We start from the raw sequence: 15,412 nt of genomic DNA on the forward strand, positions 1-15,412 counted from the left end.
TCAGACACCAGGTCTGGCGCACCACGTGTAGCAGAAGCGAGAACTAGTGACCAGAGCGGGGGGTCAGCTGTCACCAAAGCCACAGCCGTAGCGAGGACCAGTAGTTCCCAGCAGATGTGCAGGAATTCTGGAGTTGAACGGGAGCGCAACCACGTGCCACAGGAAGAGAAGTTCTGTCACTGACGACTGTCCCTGCTCGTGGCCCTCCTTCCCCAAACTCCAGCCCAGGGGTGGGACGGAGGGGAGGCGGCCCGGGGATTGCAGTAGCCCAAGCACAAGGCGCAAGTGGCGGCGGCTGCCTGGCCTGCAAGCGGAGCGGTGATGTCGCCTGTCTCGTGCCGCATTGCTGGGACCGCAAACTACCCCTTCCGGGGCTGGAAGAGAAGAGGCCCCTCTGAGTGTGCTAAAAAGTGCCTCCACTTTATTGTGATCCCCTGTGTGTGGCGAGCTGCCCCTGAACCAGCCTCAGGCTGATGCTCGTCTCCTCTGTGCACGTGAGAAATGCCGGCCCTTGTTACGGTGGCTCCCAGAGAGAGGGGCCACAGGGGCAGATAAAAACTACATACACACGGGCCACGGAGACCCGCGTGCTGGTGCCTCCCAGGTGATTTGAGGCTCAGACCTCCCACTTCCCTTGCCTTTCGCTAGGCCTTCCTGGGAGGTGATGGGCTGGATTAATTTCCTGGCCTCTCCTTCCCTCTTATCTGGAACACACATGAGGACTCCATGACTTCAAAGACTGTGCCCTCAATGAAAAGCACTCCTGTATCGGTAACTGGCTTTTCTCTGTTTGGATTCCGTTCCGGAGCCATGACCGTTTTCCTCATGTTGGGTGGTTAGCATGTTTTGAGATAAGAAAAATCATACTCCACGTCCCCCGTTCCCACGTACACACCAACAGGAGCCGTCTCTCTCTCTACCTGCCATGTTAGCCTTTGGAGTGGGAGCACTCCGTAAGTGTATTTACTTATACCTCACTTTGTTGTAAAGACAGCATGCAAAGTATACATGTTAGTAAATAAGGTTAATCAAATAAATCAATTTGAAAGATAATGTAAAAAGAACGCACTAGCGGGGAAACAGAGGTGGGTTTAGGAATGAGCTTAATCCCCAAAATGCAAGCCAGGAAGACCGTACCCGCTCTTAGCTGGGGCCCACAAACTCGGCTCTGTACTTTCTAGCAGCACAAAGGGGGAATATGACCCATTGGAATTTATGGTGTCCATATGGGAAAAGCAACATCCGCTCAGGAGAATCCTACCAACGAAAAAGAAGGTTCTCCTAAACATCTTCAGAGACAGGACCATGGGTCGTGGAGCCAATATCGTCAACAACATTCTTACAGTAAATAAAGTGATGCATTTCATGGTGAGAAGCGGGGCGCTGAGGGAAAAAAGAAGAAAGGAAAGGAGGGGTCTGTAGGAGAGGGCAGCTGGAGTGGTTTGTGCCCCATCAGTTGAAGGAAGGTTTAAGAGTTAAGTTGCTGAGAATTACAAAGCACATGTCTCCCTCAGTCCCTAACCAGGCTACAAGTATTGTCCCTGGGGGGGAAAAAAAAAAAAAAAGTTAAGATGATTTTTCTTCTTAAAAGAAATAACTGGAATTTTCCCCCGACAGATGGAGAGGAGCAAATAGTAGCCCAAATCGTTGAGCTGCTGAAATATTCAGGGGATCAGTTGGAAAGAGAGGTATGGAGCTTCTTGAACTAATGTGATTTCTTTTCTGTGCCCACGCACTGGGACAGAGAATGGAAGCGTACTGCAGATTGTATTCCTTTGCAAGTTCTGGTTTCCACTTAGTCCTAAATTTTATTTCCCTTGGAGTCCAAATTCTTCATGCTGGCAGCATCTCAAAAATGAATCACTTTGGAAAACATAAGTAAACCTTCTGGAGCCTCCCTGGAATTTTTGGAAATGAAAAACGTAACTTTGTTATTGCAAGAAAAGACACCAATAAATTAAAATTTGCTGAATAGAATTATGAATCTGGTTCCCCATGTAACTGATCCTCGGGGAAGTTTAGACTCTTGCATTTGCCCTGCAGTCTGGATATCGATGTCCCACGCCTGCTCCAAGGCTGGAGTCCTTCCCAAAATCTCCCCCGAGAGTGGCTGGACTGTTCTCTGCTCAAGGTCTCTCTCAGCTATTTGGCCGGGGAGGCGGATTAGTGTTACTTGGAGAACTTTGGACTTACTTCCTGCCATTTAGAAGTCAAGACCCATCATTCCCGTCAGGAAAGTGTGAGAGTGTCTTCAGATACAGAGCTGGTGAGCAGGACCCCAGAATTCTGTGCCGTTACCCACAGACTGCTGAGTAGCCTCTGGGGTCTGTCAGTCAGGGACTGGCCTGTGGACCCCTTGCCTTGTCCTGCCACGATCAGTGGATGGAAGTCAGGCCCCATGCGGCTTGTGCAGGAGGGGAAACAACACTAAGTGGCCAGCCACTCTACCCCAGTCCCAACCTCTCAGTGGGTCCTCCCTCAATGCCTTTGTCAGCAGTGTGTGCAGAGGATGGTAACTGGGAGGGCATGTGAGCTTCGAGTCCACAAGTAGAGGATGAACTGGGGTGCAGAGAAAGAAAATAGAATACGGTACATGACTTGAGGGCACTCCTATGTTTCTCCAGAACTAGCATCAATGGATAGGAGTTATGGGGCAATTGATTTTCTCCATTTTAGGAATGAACTTTCTAGCACTCAGGGCTGCCTTGTGACGGAATGAGCCTCCTGTCACCAGAAGAATGGCCAGTAGATGCCAATAACCAGCCAACAGTGCAGTCCTTGTACTGGGAGGGACCTATTCGAATCCTCGAGGACTCTTTACAGCTTGAAGACGCTGTGGCTCTCATGGCAACCTCCTTCCCAGCCTCCCTAAGAAGTGACTTGCATTAGGTCAGGGAGGCAAGGGACAGGAAGTGGTACGAAGCTGACCTTTGTGGCTCTAAAGAGAGACGCTTTCCTTTTCATCCCATAAATTACCACTTTAAAAAATCTCGCTTTGCTCGATGCACGCTCCTGATGATTTGGGGTGACGCTTTACGTTATTTATGCAGAAAACATGGTTGTTTCCCCAGTAGAGGACTCTGGTAGGAATACACAGAAGGTCTGACTTTGCTGTGTGGGTGTGAGTTCCTACTAGAGAGGGACAGTGACTCTGTCTAACCCTAACCCTAACCCCTACCCCCCAACCCCATGGCTGCAGAGTGCCTGCAAAGCCCCTCATCCCTGAGACCACATGCAAGCTCATCTTGCACCTTCCTGAGATGCCAGAGGCAGGTGCAACCCAAAGGAGCAAAGAGAGAGGGGCCAGGGTACTCCATGGAAGTGTTTCTTTCTGGCATTTGATTCTTCGACCATTCTGGTAGAGTCCGGGCTTCTGGCTGCCCACTGGGGTTTTGAGTCTAGCTTCTTCAACTGGGTCTCTGATCAAAAGGGGTCCATTCTTGGTGTAGAGGACATTAGTCATTCTTGCTTCAGATTTATAAAACAGACAGGCTCCTGAGTCTCACAGAAGTTGGGGGGTGGGCTGGGCTCACATAAAGGACGCTGCTCCACCGAAATCTTTACGTAGCATCTGATGCATCCCCCAGGATATCCCTTGTAGAAACAATGTTTGTTGAGAACCTGCTTAGCTTATCATTTGTCAAAGATAGAATTTCCAAATAAACATTTAATCCTTGCTCACTAAGAAACTTCTTAGTTGGAGCCAAGGTTTTCCACTGGGTGTTGCAGGGGCCCACTGTTGAGTCGGCTTCACGGGGCCAGGCTGCTGTACTAAATGCATATCCTCTTGTACACAGTTAAAGAAAGACAAGGCTTTAATGAACAGCTTCCAGGACCAGCTGTGCTACCCTGTTTTCAAGATCATCACAGACCAGTTCCTAAGGGGTGTGGACACCAGGGGAGAATCAGAGGTCAGAGCTCAGGGCTTTAAGGCTGCTCTTGCAATAGACGTCACGGCCAAGCTCACTGCTATCGACAATCACCCTATGAACAGGGTGCTGGGCTTTGGAACCAAGTACCTAAAAGACAACTTCTCGCCCTGGGTCCAGCAGCACGGTGGATGGGTAAGTGCATCCTATTTCAAAATGAACCTTCCCAGAATTCAGAGGAGACGAATGGAAAGTTGTGGGGGTTTTTTCATTTCTTCGTTGTTGTTTTTTTTTAAGTGAAGGGAACACGTCTTGGAGGCAGTTCTCATGGATTTAGAAGTTGAGTGGCAAGAGATATATCCCAGTGATGGGATCCTATTTTTAGTGATTATCTTCATCATCGATAAATATTTACTAGGCTCCCAAAGGGTACATGGGATATGTGTGTTGGACCAGGGGGAACCAGTCAGATATAACAGGAAATGAAGAGATGTCAAGATATAAAATGTTTAGATATAATTTCTGTTTTCACAAATTTTGTAAGCAACCGAAGTCTGGCAGTGAGACAAGGAGAGGCAAACACTTCCTTGTTCTCTTAGCTGCTGACAGGCAGAGAGAGACACAGCGTTCATGATATTTTGTCATTGCTGCTTGGACCCAGCCATTTTGACAGGGACATTTTGATACAAAGCAAAAAGCAAACCATTAAATTTGTATCTTTTTGTTTTGTTTTATTTTAAATAAAGTTTATTTATTTTTTAAGCAATCTCTACGCCCCACGTGGGGCTTGAACTCAACAATCCCGAGATCAAGAGTCACAAGGTCTCCCCACTGAGCCAGCCAGGTGCCCCAAATTTGTATGTTTTTTTTAAATTTTTTAAATTTTTTTAATTTATATCCAAATTAGCATATAGTGCAACAATGATTTCAGGAGTAGACTCCTTAGTGCCCCTTACCCATTTAGCCCATCCCCCCTCCCACAACCCCTCCAGTAACCCTCTGTTTGTTCTCCATATTTAAGAGTCTCATGTTTTGTCCCCCTCCCTGTTTTTATATTATTTTTGTTTCCCTTTCCTTATGTTCATCTGTTTTGTCTCTTAAAGTCCTCATATGAGTGAAGTCATATGATTTTTGTCTTTCTCTGACTAATTTCACTTAGCATAATACCCTCCAGTGCCATCCATGTAGTTGCAAATGGCAAGATTTCATTCTTTTTGATTGCCGAGTAATACTCCATCATATATATATATATGTATATATATATATATATATATATATATATATATATATATATATACCACATCTTCTTTATCCATTCATCCAATGCCCATGGACATTCGGGCTCTTTCCATAATGTGGCTATTGTTGATATGTATCTGTTTTTAACTACCTGCTATCAGGCGAAACAGATATCTTCACCCCCATGCCTCAGACTCAACATCCCTCCCCCGCCCCGCCAACCCCATCCTTTATCCTCATTCCTTGAGATTTCCTTAAAGCTGCCATACTCAGATGGCCTCCCAAGGTTAACCTTTCCAAAATGTGTAGCCCATAGTTTTAAATATCCATAGGCTCAGGGCACTTTATTTTGTCTGTTCAGATCCTTCTTGGAAGCACAGGCCTTTGTCCCACATTATCTTCAGTCCTCTTTCCACTAGAATGGAGCAAGAGTAGTGGGTTTGAGTCTGCTCCACACATGGTCAGCATGGCCCTGAGGCCTCCACTCTTGGTCTCTTGGTTTCCAGAAGGAATGCAGAGCTGATCTTGCTAAGGGACTGAAGTGCCCGCTGTGGTCTTCAGTGGCTGCCTGTTAAGCTTACCTAGTCTTCTGTTCCTTTCTATTTTCCACATCTGCACCAGATATGGTAGCCGTAAGGGGCTGATCTGAACAACTGAGGCTCTTAAGTATTCTAAATTCAAGCTGCCTTAACTCATGCTAAGATGCCTCGACATTATTTTGGCTTTAACTGTTCTTTCTTCCAGGACTCCCTCAAGTCCCTCCTCTGTCCCAGAGCCTTTCCTGACTACTCTAGCTTAAGGGCCTCACTAGCCTCTGACTTCTTACAACACTTCATATCTGCACTATAATTACATACAGGAAAGAATCATCCTGGTCAATGTTAATATATTTTTCCAAAAAGATTGTAAGTATCAACTGGGTCCACAGGCCAGTTCTATTCAGTCTATAGACTAAAAGTCTAAATAGACTAAAAGTCTATGTAGTTGGTTAATGCAGCTGAAATGCCAACTGTGTTCTGTAAAAAAAAATAGTCTACACCGAAAGCACGAACAACAAAAGAAAAAATAAATTGGATTACATCAAATTAAAATTTTTTCTGCTTGAGGGGCACCTGGCCGGCTCAGTCGGTGGAGCATGTGACTCTTGATCTTGGGGTTGTGAGTTTGAGTCCCACGTTGGGTGTAGAGAGTATTTAGCAAATAAAAATCTTAAGAAAGACAAATTTAAAAAATAAGCAATTTTTTTCTGCTTCAAAGGACACTACCAATAAAATGAAAAGACAACACACAGAATGAAACAAAATATGTTCAAATCATGTATCTGAAAAAGAACTTGTATTCAGAATATGTAATAAATTCTTACAACTCAACAATAAAAAGACAAAAGCCAATTTTGAATAGACATTTCTCCATAGAAGATATACAGATGGCCAGTAAGCAATGAAAAGATGCTTGCTTAACATCTTCATTTCAACATTAGGCACATGTGAATCAAAACCACAGTAAGATATCATTTCACATGCACTAGCATGGCTAAAATAAAAAAGACAGATGTTGGTGAGGATGTGGAGAAATGTGAACCCTCATCCACTGCTGGTTGAGTTCTAAAATTTTCCCTTTTAGAAACAATTTGGCAGTTCCCCCAAAATATTAAACATAGAGTCACCAATTCCACTCAGATATATACATATACCCAAGAAAATTGATAACAAATGTTCACATAAAAACTTGTACATAAATGACCATAGCAGCATTCATTTTATGCATAATAGCCTGAAAGTGGAAACAACTCAAATGTTCATCAGTGATGAATGGTGAATAGCAAAACCAAAGGCAGTATGTCCATACAGTGGAATATTATTTAGGCATAAAAAGGAATGGAACAGATGGATGAAATTTGAAAACATTATGCTAAGTGAAAGTTAGACAAAAGGGCCATATACCATACATTGTATGATTCTATTTTCATGAAATGTCCAGAATAGGTGAATTCACAGAGACAGATTTGAGAAGAAGAGAGAGAATAGGGAGTGACTGCTAATGGATAAAGAGTTCCTTTTTGTGTGATGGAAATGTTCTAAAATCAGCCAAACGTGATGGTTGCACAATTCTGTGAATATACGAAAAACCACTGAATTATATATTTTAAAAGGATGAACTCTGTGATATATTTCAACAAATCTGTTATGAAAAAATGGTGGTTCTAATTCTAGCAAGCAAATTAAAAGACAAAAAAAAAGAATACATTTTTATTTACTTATTTTTAATTTGGCTGCTGGTGCTAGAGAGAAAAAACAGTTTTAATTAGAGAAGATTGATGGATTTTTGGTAGAAATAATAAAGGGAATTTTCAAAGGCTTCAGAATTTGATGGCATTGTTCCTTATCATTTGTAATTTATTAGTTTACTTTTCCAGGTCATCATAAATCCGAATTTTAAGTCTTGGCCACAGTTAGGTTTAATTTGGAGCATGTGGCTGGAAATTGGAAGAGGGAAGAAAAAGAATGAGAGAGAAAGGACTATAATTTTTCCAAGGCTGATAGAGGAGTTGCAAAAAATAAAGAAGGAGGATGTTGATAAAAGAATATTTACGAGTTGATATGAGTTATGAAAATGTGAAGGAGATGTGGACACCTGTGCTCAGTCTCCAAGCACAAGAAAGAAAGATGACACTGGGTGGCAAGCTTCTAGGGACTTCCATTGGCTCTTGGTATTTTGGTGGCACTCCAGGGTGTCCTTATAGTGGTAGGGAAGGAGGAAAATGATTCCTATGCACCAGTTTTCCAGGGTTCCTAACTATCCCAGTGTTTCACATTTCCTGCAAGTACATCTATCTTCCCAACGAAATTGTAAACACGAGGGCAGATTTATGTATTTTATGCTTCTTTGTCTCTTAACACTCCCATTCTTTCTACATACATCATAGATGTTCAGCCAATACACTTAGCATAATCAATCAATCAATCAATCAAATGAAAGAATAACAACTGTATCTAAAAAACATGTTAGGGGCGCCTGGGTGGCTCTGTGGGTTAAGTGTCCAACTCTTGGTTTTGGCTCAGGTCATGATCTCACAGTTCATGGGTTTGACCCCAGAGTTGGGCACCATGCTTGGGATTCTATCTCTCTACTTCTATCTCTATCTCTATCTCCACCTCTACCTCTGCTCCTTCTCCACGTGCATACTCTCTCAAAATAAACAAACTTAAAAAAAATAAAATAAAAAATAAAAAGCATGCTAAACTAGCTCCCATGAGATTTTAATTCACCCGTTGGCCATTTTTCCTCATTGTAAAGGACTGTTCAAATAGTCACCCTGTGCTCCTACAACTTCATCCATTTCACAGAGCTTTGCAAAGAACATAATCTTCAACTTTCCATAATCTTCAACTTTCCAATATCTACTCCTTTGAATTTTTTTTTAACTCTTTTGAATTTTAAATACAGCATCAAAGCCTTTCCCCATCTAGCCTATCAGCCCTGGGTGTGTAACCTAAGTCCTTCACATATGTGTTCCTTTCCTGAATACCAAGGCTGCTGGTCATCTTTCCAAACCTCCCCCCAACCCTAACATAGTCTCTGAAACCCGGGTCATGCCTGGGACAAGAGAGCAGAGTTAACAGGTTTATGTTCAACAGTGAATCAGGTTTATGTTCAACAGTTCAACAGTGAATCAAACTTGGAATTTTGTGAATCTATTTCTCTTTTTCCCCTCTAGGAAAAAGTGCTTGGGATGTCACATGAAGAAGTAGACTGAAAAATCAGAAGATTTGTAATCTGGAATACTCATTATCCAACTAGGATCCTGTCTACATTGGTCTCAGCATAGACTATGGGAGAAAATTAACATGTACAAGGCAGAGGGAGCACTGAAGTTTTCAAAGTCATTGTTCCTGTGAATCCAGAGGCCTGAGGAGAGAGGCCTTGTCTGTCTGCAGCTCATAGAATGTAGTAGTGTGGCCAGTGACATCCATGTTTCCCAGGTTCTCCAATGAGTGTGGGAGGAAGTCTAGGAAGACAAGTGGTAATTTTCCTTTCAGATGTTCAGAACAGAGACGGTCACCTTGCCTCTGTTGGCCGCTTTGGGGAAATTTTGTTACAGATATTTGCTGATCTCATAAGGGCGAAATGATAAATTGTGCATGTGTTTACTCTTTGGTTTTCTAGTACCATTTCTTTTTAACTACACTTGGGATGGCCTAATGACGTTGTTTCAAGCCTACTTTTAGGAAGATGTTGCTATTGATGTTGGTAGACGCAGTTCAAAGAGACTTGAGTTCACTGCTATATCCACTAGTTTGGGGATATATTATCATGTCTGCCTTTTAACTCACTTCCCTAGAAAAATGCTTTGGCAGTTTGAAAAACTTCCATTTGGCAGAAAATTATTACTTCTACCTCCCTCAGCAATCTCAGAGACCCCACCTCTATTTCTCAAGGACTCTGAAATTTATTTTTTTTTGTGGTAGTGTAATGATTAGTAGCTGTTAAACACGTGGAAAGACCACTGTCAAGAGTATCTTACATGGGGCACCAAGGTGGCTCAGTCGGTTAAGCATCCGACTTTGGATGAGGTCATTATCTCACGGTTCGTGAGTTTGAGCCCCGCATGGAGCTCTGTGCTGACAGCTCAGAGCCCGGAGCCTGCTTCGGATGCTGTGTCTCCCTCTCTCTCTGCCTCTCCCCGCACTTGTGCTTTCTCTCTCTCTCTCAAAAATAAACATTAAAAAAATTTTTTTAAACAGAGTATCTTATGGTTAAAACAAGTAAAAAGTAATAGTACTAAGATTTCCATGAAGATCGAATGAGTTAATTTATAAAAAGTGCTTACAACAGTGCTTGGTATTTAGTGCTGAGTGCTCACTTATGTTTAATATGCGCTGCCCTCAGCTAAAACAAAATTTCCTCTCCTCCCAAAGCAGTCACTGATTGCTTTTCTGAAATTAGTGTTCAGAATGAGGTTTTATAGTAAGCGAAATATGTTTCGCAATTGTTTAACAAACAATAATTATTGAAATAATTTTTAAAATACTATCAAATTATAGTCTTAAAAATGTCTAGATCTGTAGCACCCAGCATGTAGCCTGATGTAAAACAGGTGTTTAATAAACCTGTGATGAGCAAATAAATGAATGCATTAATCAGACATACTTCCAGCTCCAAGGGAAAATTGGACCCGTCTAATATCACATCAAATATCACTACTCTACCCATCTTAACTAAAATGAGTTATTCTCCCAGATTTGGAAATGGCAAGAGTAAAAGTAAGCCTCCGCAGCCAGAAGCACAGGCTAAATCACACTTCCGTCTGGTGTCACCACAGAACACGCATGCCCCAGTCTCCACCACTGAACCAGAAATTGTGTGCCATCACTGGCCCCACTGCTACTGAGAAATGATGCTGCTACCCCCACTCCCATCTCTCTTCTCCACCGGGAAGAATCTTCCCAATCTTGCCTGTCTCCAAGGTAAACTTCCAGGTGGATTACTTGGATTAGGTGACCCCAGATCATATGCCTGTGCTCCAGCTGTAAAGAGCTAGGAGAGTGGGCTTGCTACATTTTCAGTTCATTATGGGAGAAGGCTGTTTACCATATTTAAGTTACATAAGGTAGGGCATTCCCTAAGAGGAAGAGAAGGGCTCAAATAGGGGCTGTCCCCATTTATAGTGGCAAACATCCACTCTACAAGTCTTTATACCCCACTCCTTCTGCTTACCGTGGCCACAAAAGCCAAAAGAATTTTGAGTGAGTTGCAATCAAATGGGGCCAAATTCTTTGTTCAACAACTCTTGTGACGTGGCTTTTGTGTAATTGTTTCATAGTTTTCTGACTTGTTCATTGGAAAGACTGTAAAAACTCTAAGGAGATAATTAAAGGTATTCTTGTACTTTTTAATCCAAGTACAAAAAAAAGATAACTAACGTTAAATGATGTTCAGAATGCAATTGTTTGGGGCTCCTTGTGGAATTAATCTACAAGAAACACAAATGATAGGGGCTGATGAGGGGAAGTCTATGTTTGATCTATAAAGTGTGACAATCTGAGAAATCAACAGTGACTTGAGTGGATGAAAGAGGAAGAATCAATGATTAGTAAACCCTGATACCACTGTTGATAAATGGTGGATGGTGGTTTTAGGTAATGCTGAATCAAACCTGGAGCTGTGGGAAAGGGTAAATAAAGAATGTAAATCAGGTAACTGTGGGAAAAAAAATATTCCCTTTTGCTTCCTGCCCCCACACAGAAAGTCAGAAAAACATCCGGGATAAAGGAGTTTCTTCTTATGGATGACGACAATGGGGATCACCTCTTCTCCCACTTTGATTCAACCATTCTACATTATGCATTTGCAGCCTTGCACCTCTGGGCCTTTATAACGATATTTTTTCTCCACTTGGTCTGTCCTTGCCTCCCGGTCCCCTTTCCCCTTATTTCCACTAATTCAATGAACTCCAGCCCATCCTTCCAAATTCACTCCTTCATTTCTTCCAGGAAGCATTTGCTAACCCTCCCTTGGCTGCCATAGGGCTACATTTGGATACATTTCTTCATAGAGATGCTCCATAGCACACTATTTATGGACATTATACTTAAGACATTATGCCATAAGAACTCATCTTTTGCACTGGATTATAAATGCTTCTGTTAACAAAAATGCCTTTGTAAACAAGTATTATGTCTAATTTAACTTTGTCTATCTAATGCCTGGCCTACTTTTAATATACAATTGCAAAATCATATACCCTAGCCTCACTGCTATAACCGGTAAATCAATGAGATTGGAGTATGGCCCAAGATACGTGTAGTTTTAACAAACTCTCCAAATGTTCCAAATCATCTGCAGCTTCCAGCCAAGATGAAGTAATAGTGACTGAGTTTAAACTCCTGCTTAAAACAACTGGAAAAAAAAAAAAGACAAGCTATATGAAAGAATAGCTTTCCGTTTTCAAGACATTGTGCATCAGGCAATGAAGGATTGGCCCTGAGAGATGAGAAATAAGGTGAGCGTCCAACTCTTGATTTTGGCTCAGGTCATGACCTCATGGTCATGAGATCGAGCTGAGCATCTCTCTCCCTCTCTCTGCCCTTTCCCAGATCACATGTGCACACACACTCTCTCAAAGAACTTAAAAATTTTTTTTAATTATAAAAAAGAAAGGAAATAAAGAGAAAGAAAGCAGAATGGTGTAAAAGTAATGAAACCAAAAGATGGTTTGTGGAGATCAGTAACACCTCTAGCCTGATTGATCAGGAGAAAAGGCGCAACTTACCAATAATAAACAGAGGGAACATCACTATAGGTTCTACAGATATTAAAAGGATAATAAGAGAATATCATATGCCAAAAATTCAACAACTTAGATGAAATGGACAAATTTCTTCAGAGACACACTACCAAAGCTCACTCAAGAAAAATAGAATGTAGGTGCACCTGGGTGGCTCAGTCGGTTAAGCCTCTGACTCTTGATTTCAGCTCAGGTCATGATCTTGCAGTTCATGAGATGGAGCATGGATAGCAGGGAGCCTGCTTGGGATTCTCTCTCTCTTCTCTCTCTCTGTCCCTCCTTCCCACTCGCATGTGCACTCACTCTCTCTCTCTCTCTCTCTCTCTCTCTCTCTCAAAAGAAATAAGTTAAAACATTTAAAAAACTAGAATGCAAACTTAACATTTCCAAAATGGAAAACATTTTAAGCAGTTCCTTTTTCTTTTTTTTGGGGGGGGGGGGCGGAGTATGGGATTGCAATCTCTTTCTCTTGCTTTTATTTTACTTATTGTCAAGTTAGCTAATATACAGTGTAGTCTTGGCTTCAGGAGTAGATTCCCATGATTCATCACTTACATACAACACCCAGTGCTCATCCCAACAAGTGCCCTCCTCAATGTCCATCACCCATTTTCCCCGCCCCCAACCCCCACCCCCATCAGCCCTCAGTTTGTTCTGTGTATTTAAGAGTCTCTTATGGTTTGCTTCCCTGTTTGTATCTTATTTTTCCTTCCCTTCCACAGTTTCTTTAAAAGTTAAACATCTACCAGATGACCCAACCATTTCATTCTTAGGAATTTATTCAAAAGAAATGAATTGGTCTAAAACTTGTACCAAATACAGTAACTATAGGGGCGCCTGGGTGGCTCAGTCAGTTAAGCGTCCAACTTCAGCTCGGGTCATGATCTCGCAGTTTGTGAGTTCGAGCCCCACGTCAGGCTCTCTGCTGACAGCTCAGAGCCTGGAGCCTACTTCGGATTCTGTGTCTCCCTCTCTCTCTGCCCCTTCCCTGCTCGCACTCTCTCTGTCTCTCAAAAAGAAATAAACGTTAAAAAAAAAAACTTAAAAAAAAAAAGGAATTTATTCAAAAGAAATGAATTGGTTTAAAACTTGTACCAAATATAGTAACTATAGGGGTGCCTGGGTGGCTCAGTCAGTTAAGCCTCTGACTTCAGCTCAGGTCATGATCTCACAGTTCGTGAGTTCGAGCCCCACATCGGCTCTGTGCTGACAGCTTAGAGCCTGGAGCCTGCTTTGGATTCTGTGTCTCCCTCTCTTTCTGCTCCTCCCTGGCTCATGCTCTGTCTCTGTCTCTCTTTCAAAAATAAATAAAAACATTAAAAAAAAATAAAGTACAAATATAGTAACTATATTTGTGAAAGCCCTAAATGGAAAACAACCCAAATGTTCATCAACAGATGAATGGATAAACAAATTGTGGTATATCCATATAATGAGATACTATTCATATATATATGAATGTATGTATATTATATATATATATATAAAGAATAAACTATCAGTATATGCTGTAACATGCATATGAATGAATCTCTAAGAAGCTCAACCAAAACCAAAAAAAAAAAAAATCATAACCTACATATATACTTATATAAAATTATAGAAAATGCAATTAATTTATTGTGACAGAAAACAGGTCATTGGTTGCCTGGAATGGAGGGATGGAAAGAAGGAATTATAGAGGGGCATGAGCATTTTGGGGTGATAGAATTGTTGTTACCTTGTCTTACTATTTTGTGTGTATATAAAAACACAAAATTAATTACTGCATACTTCAAATACATGCAGTTTATTGTATGTCAATTATACCTCAATAAAGCTGCCATAAATTTTCTTAAGACAACATGGCAACATTTCAGACAATCAAAGGCACAATTTATCATGATTAGATCAACACTGTAAGATATGCTGAAGGAAATTTCTTCAGCCAGAAGGAAAACTGTATTAGAAACCCAGATCTATAAAAAGGAATGAAGAGCACCAAAGAATAATATGTAGGTAAATAAAAATATTTTTCTCATCTTTTTAAATTTTAAAAAAGAAAATTGATTAAAGCAAAAACAATGTCTCATGACATAACATGCAGAACACGTATGACAAAACATAAAAGACTAGAAGGGAAAAATGAAAAGAGACTGTTGTAAGGTTTCATATTATATGCAAAGTGGTGTATTATTTCATGTAGACTACAGCAAGTTAAAGATGCATACTGTAAATCGTACAGCGATGACTACATGAGCATAGCTAGTAAGCCAATAGTAGAAATAAAATGGAATCCTGAAAGATACTCTCTTCCAAAGATGGCCAGAGAAGAGTAAAAAGAAGGAATAGTTGGGACAAAGAGAAAATAGCAAAATGGTAGACAAATCAAATCAGCAATAATTGCATTACATGGAAATGGCTAAATACTGCCATTAAAATGCAGAAATAGTATTGATAAAAATGAAGACCAAACTACATATTTTATGTCTAAACATGAAAGAGAGAGAGGTTAAAAGTAAAAGAATAGAAAAATGAATGCAAAACTAGTCAGAAAGCTGGAATGGGTATATTAATATCAAAGTGGACTTCAAGTCAAGGAATATGGAGGCAAAGAGGGACATTACATAACAATAAAAAGGTGAATTATTACGACAATAATCCTAAATTATGCAGAGCTCAAAGCAAAAATTGACAAAACTAAAAGGGGAAACAGACAAATCCACAATTAAAGTTGATTTCCACACTTTTCTCCCAGGAGAACTGAATAGAAAATCAGCAAAGATATAGAAGACTTGAACGACAGTATAAACCAAACTGACCTAACTGACCTTTACTGAACACTGTATGTAACTACAGCATACTATAGTTAAATAAGAAAAAATTCAATCAAGTAAGTTTTATCTTTTTTTTTTCAACCAAGTACATTAAAAAAAAATTTTTTTTTTAACGTTTATTTATTTTTGAGACAGAGAGAGACAGAGCATGAACGGGGGAGGGTTAGAGAGAGGGAGACACAGAATCCGAAACAGGCTCC

The 15,412-nt window shown here is 41.1% G+C and overlaps 1 protein-coding gene across 4 annotated transcripts in view; it reads left to right on the forward strand.

The window, feature by feature from the left end:
- BCL2L14 (BCL2 like 14) overlaps positions 1 to 9,259 on the forward strand; it is a 37,995-nt gene extending 28,736 nt beyond the window's left edge. For all 4 annotated transcript variants that reach the window (XM_023256783.2, XM_045061383.1, XM_019834525.3 and 1 more), the window contains 3 exons: positions 1,618 to 1,688; positions 3,798 to 4,064; positions 8,827 to 9,259. In XM_023256783.2, coding sequence (XP_023112551.2) covers positions 1,618 to 1,688; positions 3,798 to 4,064; positions 8,827 to 8,865 — 377 coding nt within the window. In that variant the 3' untranslated portion in view covers positions 8,866 to 9,259. The remainder of the gene's footprint in view (positions 1 to 1,617; positions 1,689 to 3,797; positions 4,065 to 8,826) is intronic.
- The last annotated feature ends 6,153 nt before the right edge of the window (positions 9,260 to 15,412 follow it).

Source organism: Felis catus, chromosome B4 (genome assembly GCF_018350175.1).
Source record: "Felis catus isolate Fca126 chromosome B4, F.catus_Fca126_mat1.0, whole genome shotgun sequence".
In the NCBI taxonomy this organism is placed as follows: domain Eukaryota; kingdom Metazoa; phylum Chordata; class Mammalia; order Carnivora; family Felidae; genus Felis; species Felis catus.